The 11,325-nt window shown below is 43.7% G+C and overlaps 1 protein-coding gene across 1 annotated transcript in view; it reads right to left on the reverse strand.

Moving 5' to 3' along the window:
* Positions 1-11,325, reverse strand: part of RPTOR (regulatory associated protein of MTOR, complex 1) — a 143,043-nt gene that overhangs the window by 53,051 nt on the left and 78,667 nt on the right. Inside the window, 6 exon segments of the mRNA XM_009578393.1 lie at positions 143-283; positions 1,564-1,755; positions 2,402-2,467; positions 3,101-3,175; positions 8,897-9,007; positions 10,468-10,551. Coding sequence (XP_009576688.1) covers positions 143-283; positions 1,564-1,755; positions 2,402-2,467; positions 3,101-3,175; positions 8,897-9,007; positions 10,468-10,551 — 669 coding nt within the window.

Below are 11,325 nucleotides of genomic sequence, written 5' to 3' on the forward strand. Positions count from 1 at the left end.
AAGACTTCACGATGAAACAGATACTTCCAAATGAGTCAAATTCATTGAAAATTCTATTAAATAACGCACGCTCTGATTAGGCATCGTGCAGAACTCATCGGCATGAATCCACCAAACTTCCGTGCCGGCAGCCTTTCCGTACCTTTCTAACCATGGGGCTCCCATCGTTGATGAGCTGGGCCAACATCATAGCTACATTGTGATCGATGGTGGTGGAGTGATCGGTCCGTTCAGCTGAGTTGCCCACAAATGTTCCCAGTGCAAAGACTGCAGCACAGCGAACCTGTGAGACACAAACATTCATTATTATTTTCCTCTTGTTTCCAGCTTGAAGTTTGCCAGTGGGATTTTTTTATCCCCACAAATGGCATCTCTGGAAACCTGGACTATTGTGTCAGGTAAATAGTGAGGGCTAAACAGAAGCCCATGGAGAGTAAAAACCAAAACAGATTCAGCAAAGCACTGAGTTTTAAGTATTCACACATGCAGGAATATATTTAATTTCCCAGAATACTCGGTGACGTTCCCATGGGTGATTTTTCCAGTTGACGTTGCCTAGAATATTAATTAACAGGAATAAGGTACACAGGGAGTTACTGTTGGGATGTGAATCTCTTTAATAAGAGTGTTGAACTACAGTCTTCAGAGAAGGGCTTACAGAAAGGTAGAAGATGATGGAAAAAAGAAAAGGAGAAAAGACAGCAGCTCAAATCAGGGTAAACTTTGCCAGATCACAGAAAGAACAGAGGGATCAGATGGCTTGGTAATCTTACAGCTTGCCTTGGCAGAGACTGCAAACGGTGGGGATTTGGTGCAATCAGCAACTGCAGGATGGGCTTCACACAGCAGAAACACTCATTTTGGCTTCTCAAAGCGAGGTGCGGGTGTGCCGTAAGGACAGTCAACCTTCACATAAATACTGCTTATAAAACGGGGGAAAGATGGGGCCAGAGAAAGGAGGTGGAGGATGCAGGACAGAAAGACTGAATGTAAAGGGGAATCTAATCTTTAATCACTGCACGTTAGCAATGGTGTTTATCTCCAGGCTTACTTCTCCCACATGCGATGTAATTTCACTGGGGTCTGACAGGCTCTGTCAATCATAGCCAGGCTGCGCACAAGAACTGCTTCTCTCTTGGAGAGTTTGTCACAAAGGTAAAACACATTCAATTAAAGATGTATTTTCACACATACCAGGAGGAGAACAGTTTTCATACTCGGCCAAAAAGACTAGAGGGTTTTTTGCAACACACAGTGCGTTTTGGGACCACATTTTTAACAAGCTTCTGATATGCAAGTAAGCAAAACCCCTGGTGTTTCCTAACTCTGGTGCCAAGATTCCAGGGCTTTCGGGCTATATGAACTCTCCCTGCATTTCTTTGGTTACTTCTCTTGCAGAGCTTGGATGATTTGCACCACCTTGAAGAAACAGCAGTAAGATCTTTCTTTGAACCAGACACAATCGTAAAGTTCTTGAAGGCCCTGTTTTTTTAAGTATTTCTGTAGCCCTCTGCCAGATTCTGACAATTCAACTGGTGTTTACTTAAAAAGTTGGATTTTTACCTCTGGGATTGGATCCGAGAGGAGGCTGTAGAGCTTTTCATGAGCGCTGTCTCTCACACCACACCACCGGGCTGAGTCAAAGTTCTGCCAAATACGTCCTAAACAAATGGCCACCCACTGACGCAGAAGAGGATGCGGATCATTTAACTGCTCCAGGCAAATAGCAATCAGGTTTCCTTGAAGGCAAGCTTCCTAAAACACAAATCAATGCAATTTATTTTGGATGACAGCTTCCCACCCCATCATCAAAAAAGAAGATTATTTCTGAAATAGACAGGAAATCAAGAGAAAATAATTATTCAGCGGTTATATACTGATTTTGTTATAAAATACCATTTGAAAGCAGCTTGAAGGGAAGGTCAACTACATGCTGTTATAGCTAGTTAAGTAGTTGAGCATTAGAAACACTTCCTGTAATGCATAAAGCCTGTTTTTTCCTCATTGGAAATACTCCTTGCACCTGTCAGAGCCCCAAGGTTTATGGCTCATTCCATATACCCTTCCCAAGAACTTTATCACAACCATCAAGTTTCCACTTGACAGGAACTAGGCACTATTTCTTTAATAGCACGTCAATGTGCTGCCTGGAGGGGTAGTTGTCGAGTGACTTGTGTCCTTAACCTCCACTTCCAGGTGCCAGGTACATAATGTGTTTGTCACACCTCCAGGTCAATTTTTCTTTTAATCCACAGAAAAATAACGTAAAGCAATCTTCTGTTTCGGTTTTCCAGTTCAGGGTTGTGCTTTTAATACAAGCCAGGACACTTTTATCAAAGCGAAGGCACAATGCAGAGAAGAGGTAGGACAGAATGAAAGGAAAAAGGATGTTAGGACTCACCTGTCCAGTGTTGTAGTTGTTAACAATTACAGCCAGAATAAAAGCAGTCATTGTCCTGTGTTCAGCCTTAAAACAAGATACAACTAATTGTTATCTAGAAAACAGGTCAGAGAACAACTACATCCCATGCTTTCTGAAACATGAGATTATTCTAAGTGCAGTTTGTATCACATTAAAAGAACAAGAGAGACAAAAGAAAGCTAGAATTTTCTTGTCATCCAGTCCTGTCACTAGTTACACCTGAGACACTTCATCAGACTGCCAATATGATCCTCCCAACCAACCTCCGTATATTGCTCTGGAGGAGGCATACAAATACCTATTACGGGAAACCACAAAAAACTTTTGCAGAGGAAATTACGAAAGTTACAGCGCAATTAGGCTGCCTCTGCACCCAGCCCCCAGGAGCCCCCCGCTCCCATCGTCACCACTGCGTAATCTGCACTTATATAACTTTAAACAAGTTTGCAAATTCTTGTTGGTTTGGCTGTCTCTATCACGCAACCTGGCAGGAGCATTTTGGTCCCTGGTCACTGACTCCACAGCTCAGCAATGACTTTCTCCAGTAGAGCAGTGGGTGTCACCAGAGATGGAGGTGGAAGGCAGTCCTACGTTAGCACCAACTGCATCAGAACAGCAACAGATAAGCTAAGACAAGCTAATGCTAGAAGAATCTGAATAAAGATGACTTGTCCTTACTGGCATATAAGGATCTGCCAAAACTGAAAGGAAATACTTGTGACCGTTGTCCTTCACAAGGTCAGCTTGGCATGACTGAAAAATGAGACAAAGAAAAACACAATGAGTGCAATAACATAAAAATATTTTTTTCCTCCAATGATGTATGAATATTTCATGTCTTAATAATTTTTCTCAACTCTCGTTTTCATATGAGAAGCAAAATAAACCGCAAGCCCTCCATCGGGGCTGCAACCAAACATCCCCCGCAGCGGAAGGGCCGACAGCGAAGAGCAGTGTCTAAAGCAAGGAACCCTCTGCCACCCTCCAACACGACAAACAGTAGCTGAAAATGTGACCTCCTGCTTAGGAAACAAGTTAAATTTGACATCTCTGTTCCACCTTAAACCTTCACCACTACTTAAGAGCCACCAAAGGCAAAACTGAGGAGGAATCTGATTTTTTTTTTTTTTTTAAAAACATTTAACAGAATAAAAAATATGTAAGATTAGAGCTTCTAAAAGCCCCTAGTCTAATTCTCCAATCCCATGTCAAGGCAATTAGCTCACCATAGTCAGGTTTGCTGATAATTGCTGCTCCCTATCTTCTAGGTGTACAGTTAGGTATCTACATAACTAGTGTAAAACCCTGGTCAAATCTGTAGCGTTCCCCAGCTTCCTTGTAGAGGACGTTATGGTCACACGCTAGCTACCAAGACTCAAGAAAGCAGCTGGTGCTGCATGTTCAGACAGAGGTGGGCACCCCGGCTGCTGCGGATGCTCTTGGGGTCCCTCCTCTGCCCCCCCCCGCTGCCCACCCGCTCTTACCCACAGGACTGCAGAGCTAGGGAAGTTTTTGGGCGAGTCTGGTGCGTGACCCTTCTTTAATAAACGCAGCACCCCCCTCCCCATGATTATGGAAGGGGCACAGTCCTCGCCGGTTCTTTCTGTGCCACTGTAGCTGATTTTCCAGCTCAGCCTGGCAGCCAGGATGTGAGGGTAAGTGTCTTGTGAATGTTAAAGTACCATCTTCCACAAGCAGGACAACTCTTGGAGACTGCCGCATGCAAGAAACCTAGCACGTTTCTCTTACAGTGACCCACATCACCGAGCGATTACCAGTAAATCTGTAAGGGCAAGGGAGGAATTATTCATTCTTTATATATTCATTCTTTATATTCTGTCCAATCCCCCACCTAGGCAGAACTAGATTTTGACAAGAAGATTTCAACTCATCTACACAAACGAGACTAATCGCCGTAATATTTGGTCAAGTGCTAACATGTATTAAATCGGTACAACAGTAGCATGTAGCAGCATGATCTCCTACTACACACAATCAAAAACTGCAGAGCAACTCCACCGTCTTCAAAAGCCCGTAAGGAGAATAATGCAGGTTTTCCTGGGGTAGCATCAGCAGTGAAGGACATGGTGTACACCATGTTTTTGCTAAGATACCAACTCAGGCTTCAGGTTGACACATTAGGGTCAAACCGAAAGAATACATACTACGAAAATGAAAATTTAAGGGAAGAAATACTGACTTGGCAATCAGCTTCCCCCGTGACTGTGGTTCTATTGTATGCTTCATGCCAGAGACACGATCATGTATTTTTTATCAGGCATATAAGGTGAAGGAGGGAACTAATTGTTGAAAGGAGAGGGGATGGCAAGACAGAGATGCAAGAGAATATTTTATTGCTGAAGGGAGTAAAGATGCTGGTTTTGGCAGACCAAAGAGCAGAGGGAATGGATTGATGCCAGGCTGCAGCTACGAGAGGCTTTCCTGACTTCTGTGTAATGCTGCACAAAAAACAGGCTTCCTTTTTTCCTCCCTTTTCATTCTCAGTGCGAATACTGTTTGTTCCTTACAAAAACCAATCTCTTTGCTATAATGTAGGCAAACAGACACCAACAAAGAGAAGGCTGCCCATCCTCACGCTATTTATTGTGCTGCCACTGTTACCCAAATACCTGAGGCTCGAGGGAGGGAGGCAACGTCTATAAAACCAGCACACTTGCTCAAACCCTCCCTGCTTAGATCCTGTGAACAATCTGGAAAGCCAGCATCAGTAACACCTCCTCCTCAAGAAATAAGCAGCTACACTTGTGAATAATAATACAACATGACCAAAACAAGCTGCAGGCTTGGTGTGAAAGTTCAGAACTTACATAAAATATAAAGTTCCCAGTGCTGGGGAGGGACTAGAGCACAGATCTCCTCTTTCTCCTTAATATAAGTTACATATGTGCTATGTAACTTACCCCTACAATTCTCACAAGTCCCTGGAATACAGCAGCACTGCCACAGCTCAGGGGTGTCCTGGGCGGCCACGCTGGTCAGTGAACCCTCACCCCCCCAGGTGGGTAGCTTTACCAAATTATCCTCAGGGAACACTTAACTTGAATATTTGTATTAATCATAAGATGAGAAATGGGAGTCACAATCCTGCTAACAAAGGACACATCTGGAAAGTAAGCATACTATTTATATCACTCCATTCCTTTAAAAAGTATGAGAAATGTTTGTTTTCTATTGCCTTCCGCCAGTTCTTTGGAGTGGTAAGATCTCTTTTTCACTGTCCCACTTTAGTAGTATTCACATTTTCAGTACTGTTTAATGCGTAGGTTTTTTTGGACCTACTTATTCCTGACTGTAATCCTTATTACAGGTGGGGGGATGTTTTTTCCCTTTAAATTCAAGTATTTAAGATTTAGAAGGTGCTGTTTACCAAACATTATCAATGTAGCATGTAGCAAATTTTTAACCTAAACTGTATTTGCAAGTGTTATAGCCATCTCCATGTGGCAGCACACAACACTACTCCTACACCAACCTATACCTGCCAGATACCTACAGTCGGCAACTTTGAACCATCGCTTGCTATACAGCTCTGCAGGTGGATTGTCTAGAAATACTCCAGCAGGCTTCAGGCAGAGATGACTAGAGTCCTCAATGAATATCCTACGAAAAATCATCTGATTATACATGGAATTAAAGCAGATTAATCTAAATATTCCAATGTTTATTAGGGACACCTATATACCACACACAAAAGATTCTGAGGTCCAATGTTTCTATAACACCGTTGATTTATCCTGTAATTTTTACAACAAAACACAATTCTTCACAGCATACCATGCTTACTGAAGGTATCATCTGAACGGACACATGGCATACTACACTGCTGATCATGTCAGAACACCTTCCTTCTGCCTCCCTGCCAAAGGGAGGGAGGGACCAGAACAGAAATATTGTCTTAGCAGGATATTCTGCTCTCCAGGGCACTAGCAAGTCTTATATAACTTGTTCTCAGTCACATCCAAATGTAAAGAGGAATGAGCAGCTGAACTCCAGTCCTAATGAAAGTGATTTCATCAGCTACAGTCTCCTGAAACCAAATAAAATACACGTACAGGGGACAACAGATGAAGGAGAGAGACAGCACCGAACAATTATTGCGAGGATGAAGATTACCTGGCAGAACGTTTGAAAATAAACACGCTCTCCTAAGCTAGGGCAATGGCTTCTGCCTGGATGATGGAGGCAGCACCCATTCGAACCAGAGCCGAGCCAGGTAGATGCACGCCCAGTGCAGGCAGAGGATCGCACCCTCAGACCCACGCACCCACCCCACGCGCAGCACTAACGCTACAGCGATTCCATGCAGCCTAACAATTAATTACTGCGCCAACCCTTCGGTCAGCGTCTCCTGCCTGCCTGCCCTCATACTCACAGAGCATGCCCCTGCAGTTCTCATCCCCCCGAGTCCTACAAAAGGCCACCTCTGAGAAAACGATGCTGACAGGCAGCGTGGCGTGCTCTCCACGCTCAGACAGGTCACAAACTGCTGCATCCCTGGATCACCAAAACACAAGACCGTCGCCCATCCTGGAGCATGCAGATACTGGTCTTGTGGTTCGTTTAGACAGATTTACCCTCTGGAAATGCAGCGAGTTGGGGAAGCGGAGCAGGCTGTAGCGTTAGAGAACTGGGAACCCACACAACACGCACGCTGCGATACTGGGTTTTGTTAAACTTTGTTTGAAACTGAATTTGTTTCAAACATACATGGCCAACCTTGTATCAGCAGAGGAGGGAAAAGACATGTCTGTGTTGATATTTAGCATATAACAAGAAAGTATTCTTTTAGCTTCCGATATGACGACGTATTTGTTCCCCTTATGGTGTGACAACTCGAGCCACTCCCTGTCCCCTCCCTCGGACCTGCTGAGGTTGCCCTCTCCTCCCTTCTCACTTGCACCACCTGTTTGTGGAGCTAGTGAGTGAAACAGCGGAAAGAAATCCTAACACAAAATTTAAGAGTATTTTTGCTGTTGTTTTGTTTTAAAGCACAGCCTACCAACAGAGTGGGGCAATAAAATAGAGTGTGGGAGCAATACTGATGGTGGCAGGAGAGGATAAGGGGGAAAGAGCCCTCTCAGACTGGCTTCACCATCAGAGAAAGTGAAGGATGGCACGCCGCTCTGCGTAAATTATACATGAGCCTACTCTGAAACGTACCTGGGGCTGAAGCGTCAGCCATGGAGAGGCATGCATCAAAAATAAGCTTTTCAAGAGTAGCTTTAAGATGAATAGTTTTCATTTTCTTTGCTTTCCAAAATCCTCTTAGGATGTTAATGAAAATATATTTATAAAACTAAACCTGACAACGCTTGATCAACAGTGGGGAAAAATTCCAACAAATTCAGTATTATTCTCCATACTGAAATGGAAGAGATATAACAAAAATAAACCCCCAAATAGGCAAGATGCAACTTCTGCAAGCAGTTCAGACAATTTCCTATCAGCTTATAATCGTGCCTGCAATTAACTGTGCGCACCACTCCTAGTAATTTTACATTGCTCAACTAATTGTACCCACAAACCACAGAGTCATATATATGACTATACAAATTTATCTATAATTACTTACCTGCTTAATAATTTATTAAAAAACCCACAAACCAGAGCTCTGGTTAAGGCCATCTTTAAAAATCAGGGCTCAGATTTTAAACCTTATCCCTAAAGGTGCCAAAATATTGTAGAGAAGATCAGAATCAGGACCCGTGACAGGAGTCACCTCTCTTCTGTGGGCGGTAAATACTTCTATGGCAACCATCTTCAACGCGTCAGCACGTGCATTAGCCTCGGAGCAGGACTTACAAGTTGAAGTCACCAAAAATTACCTTCAGTTTATTTCTAGAAAAATTCTGTGACTGAAGACTACCCACAGCCTGTTTTGACAACTGACAGGAATGGTCTTGAACAAAACAAGTTTGATAACAACCTAAAGTGAACAAATTGAGGGAGAGTATGAGTGTGTGCACGTGCGCTCGCACCTGGCAATATGTGGCAGAAGATACAAGTGCATTTTAAGCCCCTTCAGCAAGCAAAGCAGTATCTTCCCCAATAAAGATGCACTCAGTGAGATCTAATGGCTTTTACCTAGAGCACCTACACCCTAGAACCGAAGGGGAACTAGGAACCGTGAGATGTTAACGTGACATCGCAGCATTAACAGACAGAGCAAACGTGCTTTCAACCCGTGCAGGTGTGAAGAGGTGGGCAGCCAACCCACCCAGCGTCAGCACCTTCACGGGGGTTTCCCATTCACAGAGTTTCAGAAGCTAGCTTTCAGACAAGTCAAATAAATTAATGGGATAATACGCTGGTCCCCAGACAACACAGCGTCTCTTTGAAGTACCTCAGGAGAAAGTCTCAAGTCTAAAGCAACTGGATAAAGCAAACGGGGGCAGGGGAAAAAAGGCAGGTTGCTGAAACCCAAAAGAAACAGCCAAGTTCAGAAGTACTCACGCTGTCCACTGCCAGAATTTTGGCCCAGATGAAGACAAGGAGTGGTCTCAGCTCACGAGCTGAACTTTGAAGTAGCTTCAGCACGTACGGGAAAATGCCAACAGACAGGGCCTGGGAGCCAGAGAGAAGAGCAAACCCTTGTGAACGGCTCGGCTTTACTGCAGAGGCAGCACCGCGCAGGGGCAGGACTGAGCGCTCTGCGAAGATGCAGCGTGTTTAACGACACAGATGAGAAATCTGGTAGAAAGCAATTTCATACATTTCCAGTAAAGAGGGGAACCCTGTGTATTTGTCTACTGCTCATTTTAATCTTGGATGTCACCAGATATTTTCAGACTCATTTGGTCCACAGAGACTCAGAGTTAATCTAGCACTAGCTTTTACGCGTTACAGCCTGTGCTATTTTACGCTTCGTGATACGTTGCGCTCTCCTCAGATGGGGCCATTTGCTCTCACAAGTAAACATATTGCAAAAGCTCAATAATTACAGGCTTCCCACTGGAAACTAAACAGGCCTCTCGCCTGACACAGACTTTTTACCAAGACTTTTCCGTGGGATTAGAGACTATGCTCAGAGGAGGACATGCCACACGTTAAACCTCTGAGAATCCCACCGTGACTGCAGATACCCTTCCCAAAGCACAATGTAAAGGAAATGCATGGTGAGGGATTGCACTTGCAGCGCTGGGCTCCCGGGGGGTTACCACCCACATAACCTGGCAGCAGCTGAGCACCACCCAGTGATACATGTGTAAAGCATTTAACAGCCAGAGCAAAGGCCACTGTGGCTGACCTGCAGCTACGTTTTGATCCTCACAGAAGATTATAATCCAGAGGTCTCAAAATCACCTTTATTGCATACTTTCTTCCTACCACTAAGGGCTAAGCTGTCTGTGAAGGCATGCAGAAGGGAGTCTTGGCTGAGATGAAGGAGGAAGGTAAAGAAAACCACTAAAAAGTCCCATCTTTTAGCTATTGAGCTATTCCATGACCAGCTGGCAGTTCGTCTTCATCACTTTTATCAACAAATAGCTCTATTTACAAGTGTTTTAAACTGCTTCTCTGTTTAATTCTTATTTATTATCTACACTGTGCTAGCCACTTTCCAAAACGCAGAAGGCAGCTGCTGCCTTTTCAGAAGAGCTTATAAAATCCAGAGACCAAATAGATAAAGGAAGAGAAGAAAGTGATGCAGTCAGTAGGCTGAGAGAACAGATGATAAACATATGTGCTATTTCTTTGTTATTTATTTTACATGACAAACCTTTTTATTTGTCCCAGACATTTCCTCCTGTTTTGTCCCTTACAATATTTTACACTAAACTATTCCCAAGGAACTCCTCTTTGTTGTAAAGCAAACGAACAGCTATTTGGCCTTTTTGATTAATACAAACCACTTTTCTTTTAGAGATGCTTGCTCCATTTCACGTACATGAACACATAAAACACTGGTCATTTGTCAAATCTGTGGAATATCTTCCAAATCTTCCTTCCATAAATCATCATTTGTATTTATCGCCTATACTGCAATAAACTAGACTTTTACAAGACAATATGCAACATCCACGCACCAAGCTAACTGCCCAGGGACCCAGGTCCAAAAATCTTCCCAGCAAATCAAGAGCTCGCAGACGATGTACCTGGCTCAGCAGCACCTGCAGAGGAGAGGGATAACGGTTATTGCTAAAAAGAACAAAAATCCTTGTGACTGCAGAGCAAACGTAAGAGGACCTCAGGATTGTTACGTGACTTTGAACAAACCGATGGTCTGAACGAAAAAGCTGGAAGACAAACTCTGACTGCTGAAAACTTTCACCCCACTGAACAGTGTCACCAGTGGGTTACTGCCCCTCCTGATAACGCTCTCCTTTGTGACGCTTCTGCAGACACATGAAAACGTTTTCCTAGGAATGCAGTTATCCTCAATCTCCACATCATTGCTCCACTTGTTCTCTTTGCTATTTTTTTCTCTCTAGCGCAGTGGTTCCTGTGCAGCATAGCTCTGCTAGATGGAAGCAGCCCCTATGGACTTCAAATATTCTCATTGTACCACCTGCCTTTCCCCAGTAAAGCAGCAACACGATTGTATCTGCAGGAAGGATTCAAAGGTGAGCAAAAGGCCCAGCCTCCCATTACTCAAAACAGCTCAGAAGCAGAAAAAGAGGCTTTGCTTTCCTTGGCAAATCGATATAAGAGACTTAAGAGGGAAGCAAAAGGTCACATTAGTCGTTAATAAAAATCTCATTAAAACGGAGTCTGACAACGATAATGAGGTGGTAGTTTACTGGCTTATACCTACCCTGGTGTGAAATATTAACAGACAGACTTTCAGTTCTTAATCTCCTTAACAGATGTAAGATATTGGAATGCAACGTTTAATCCTCAGTTTAAATTGAGTAACATCCCTCAGCATGGGTCTCAGGGAAAGA

The sequence above is a fragment of the Fulmarus glacialis genome, unplaced genomic scaffold (assembly GCF_000690835.1).
Source record: "Fulmarus glacialis isolate BGI_N327 unplaced genomic scaffold, ASM69083v1 scaffold23065, whole genome shotgun sequence".
Taxonomy (NCBI): Eukaryota; Metazoa; Chordata; class Aves; order Procellariiformes; family Procellariidae; genus Fulmarus; species Fulmarus glacialis.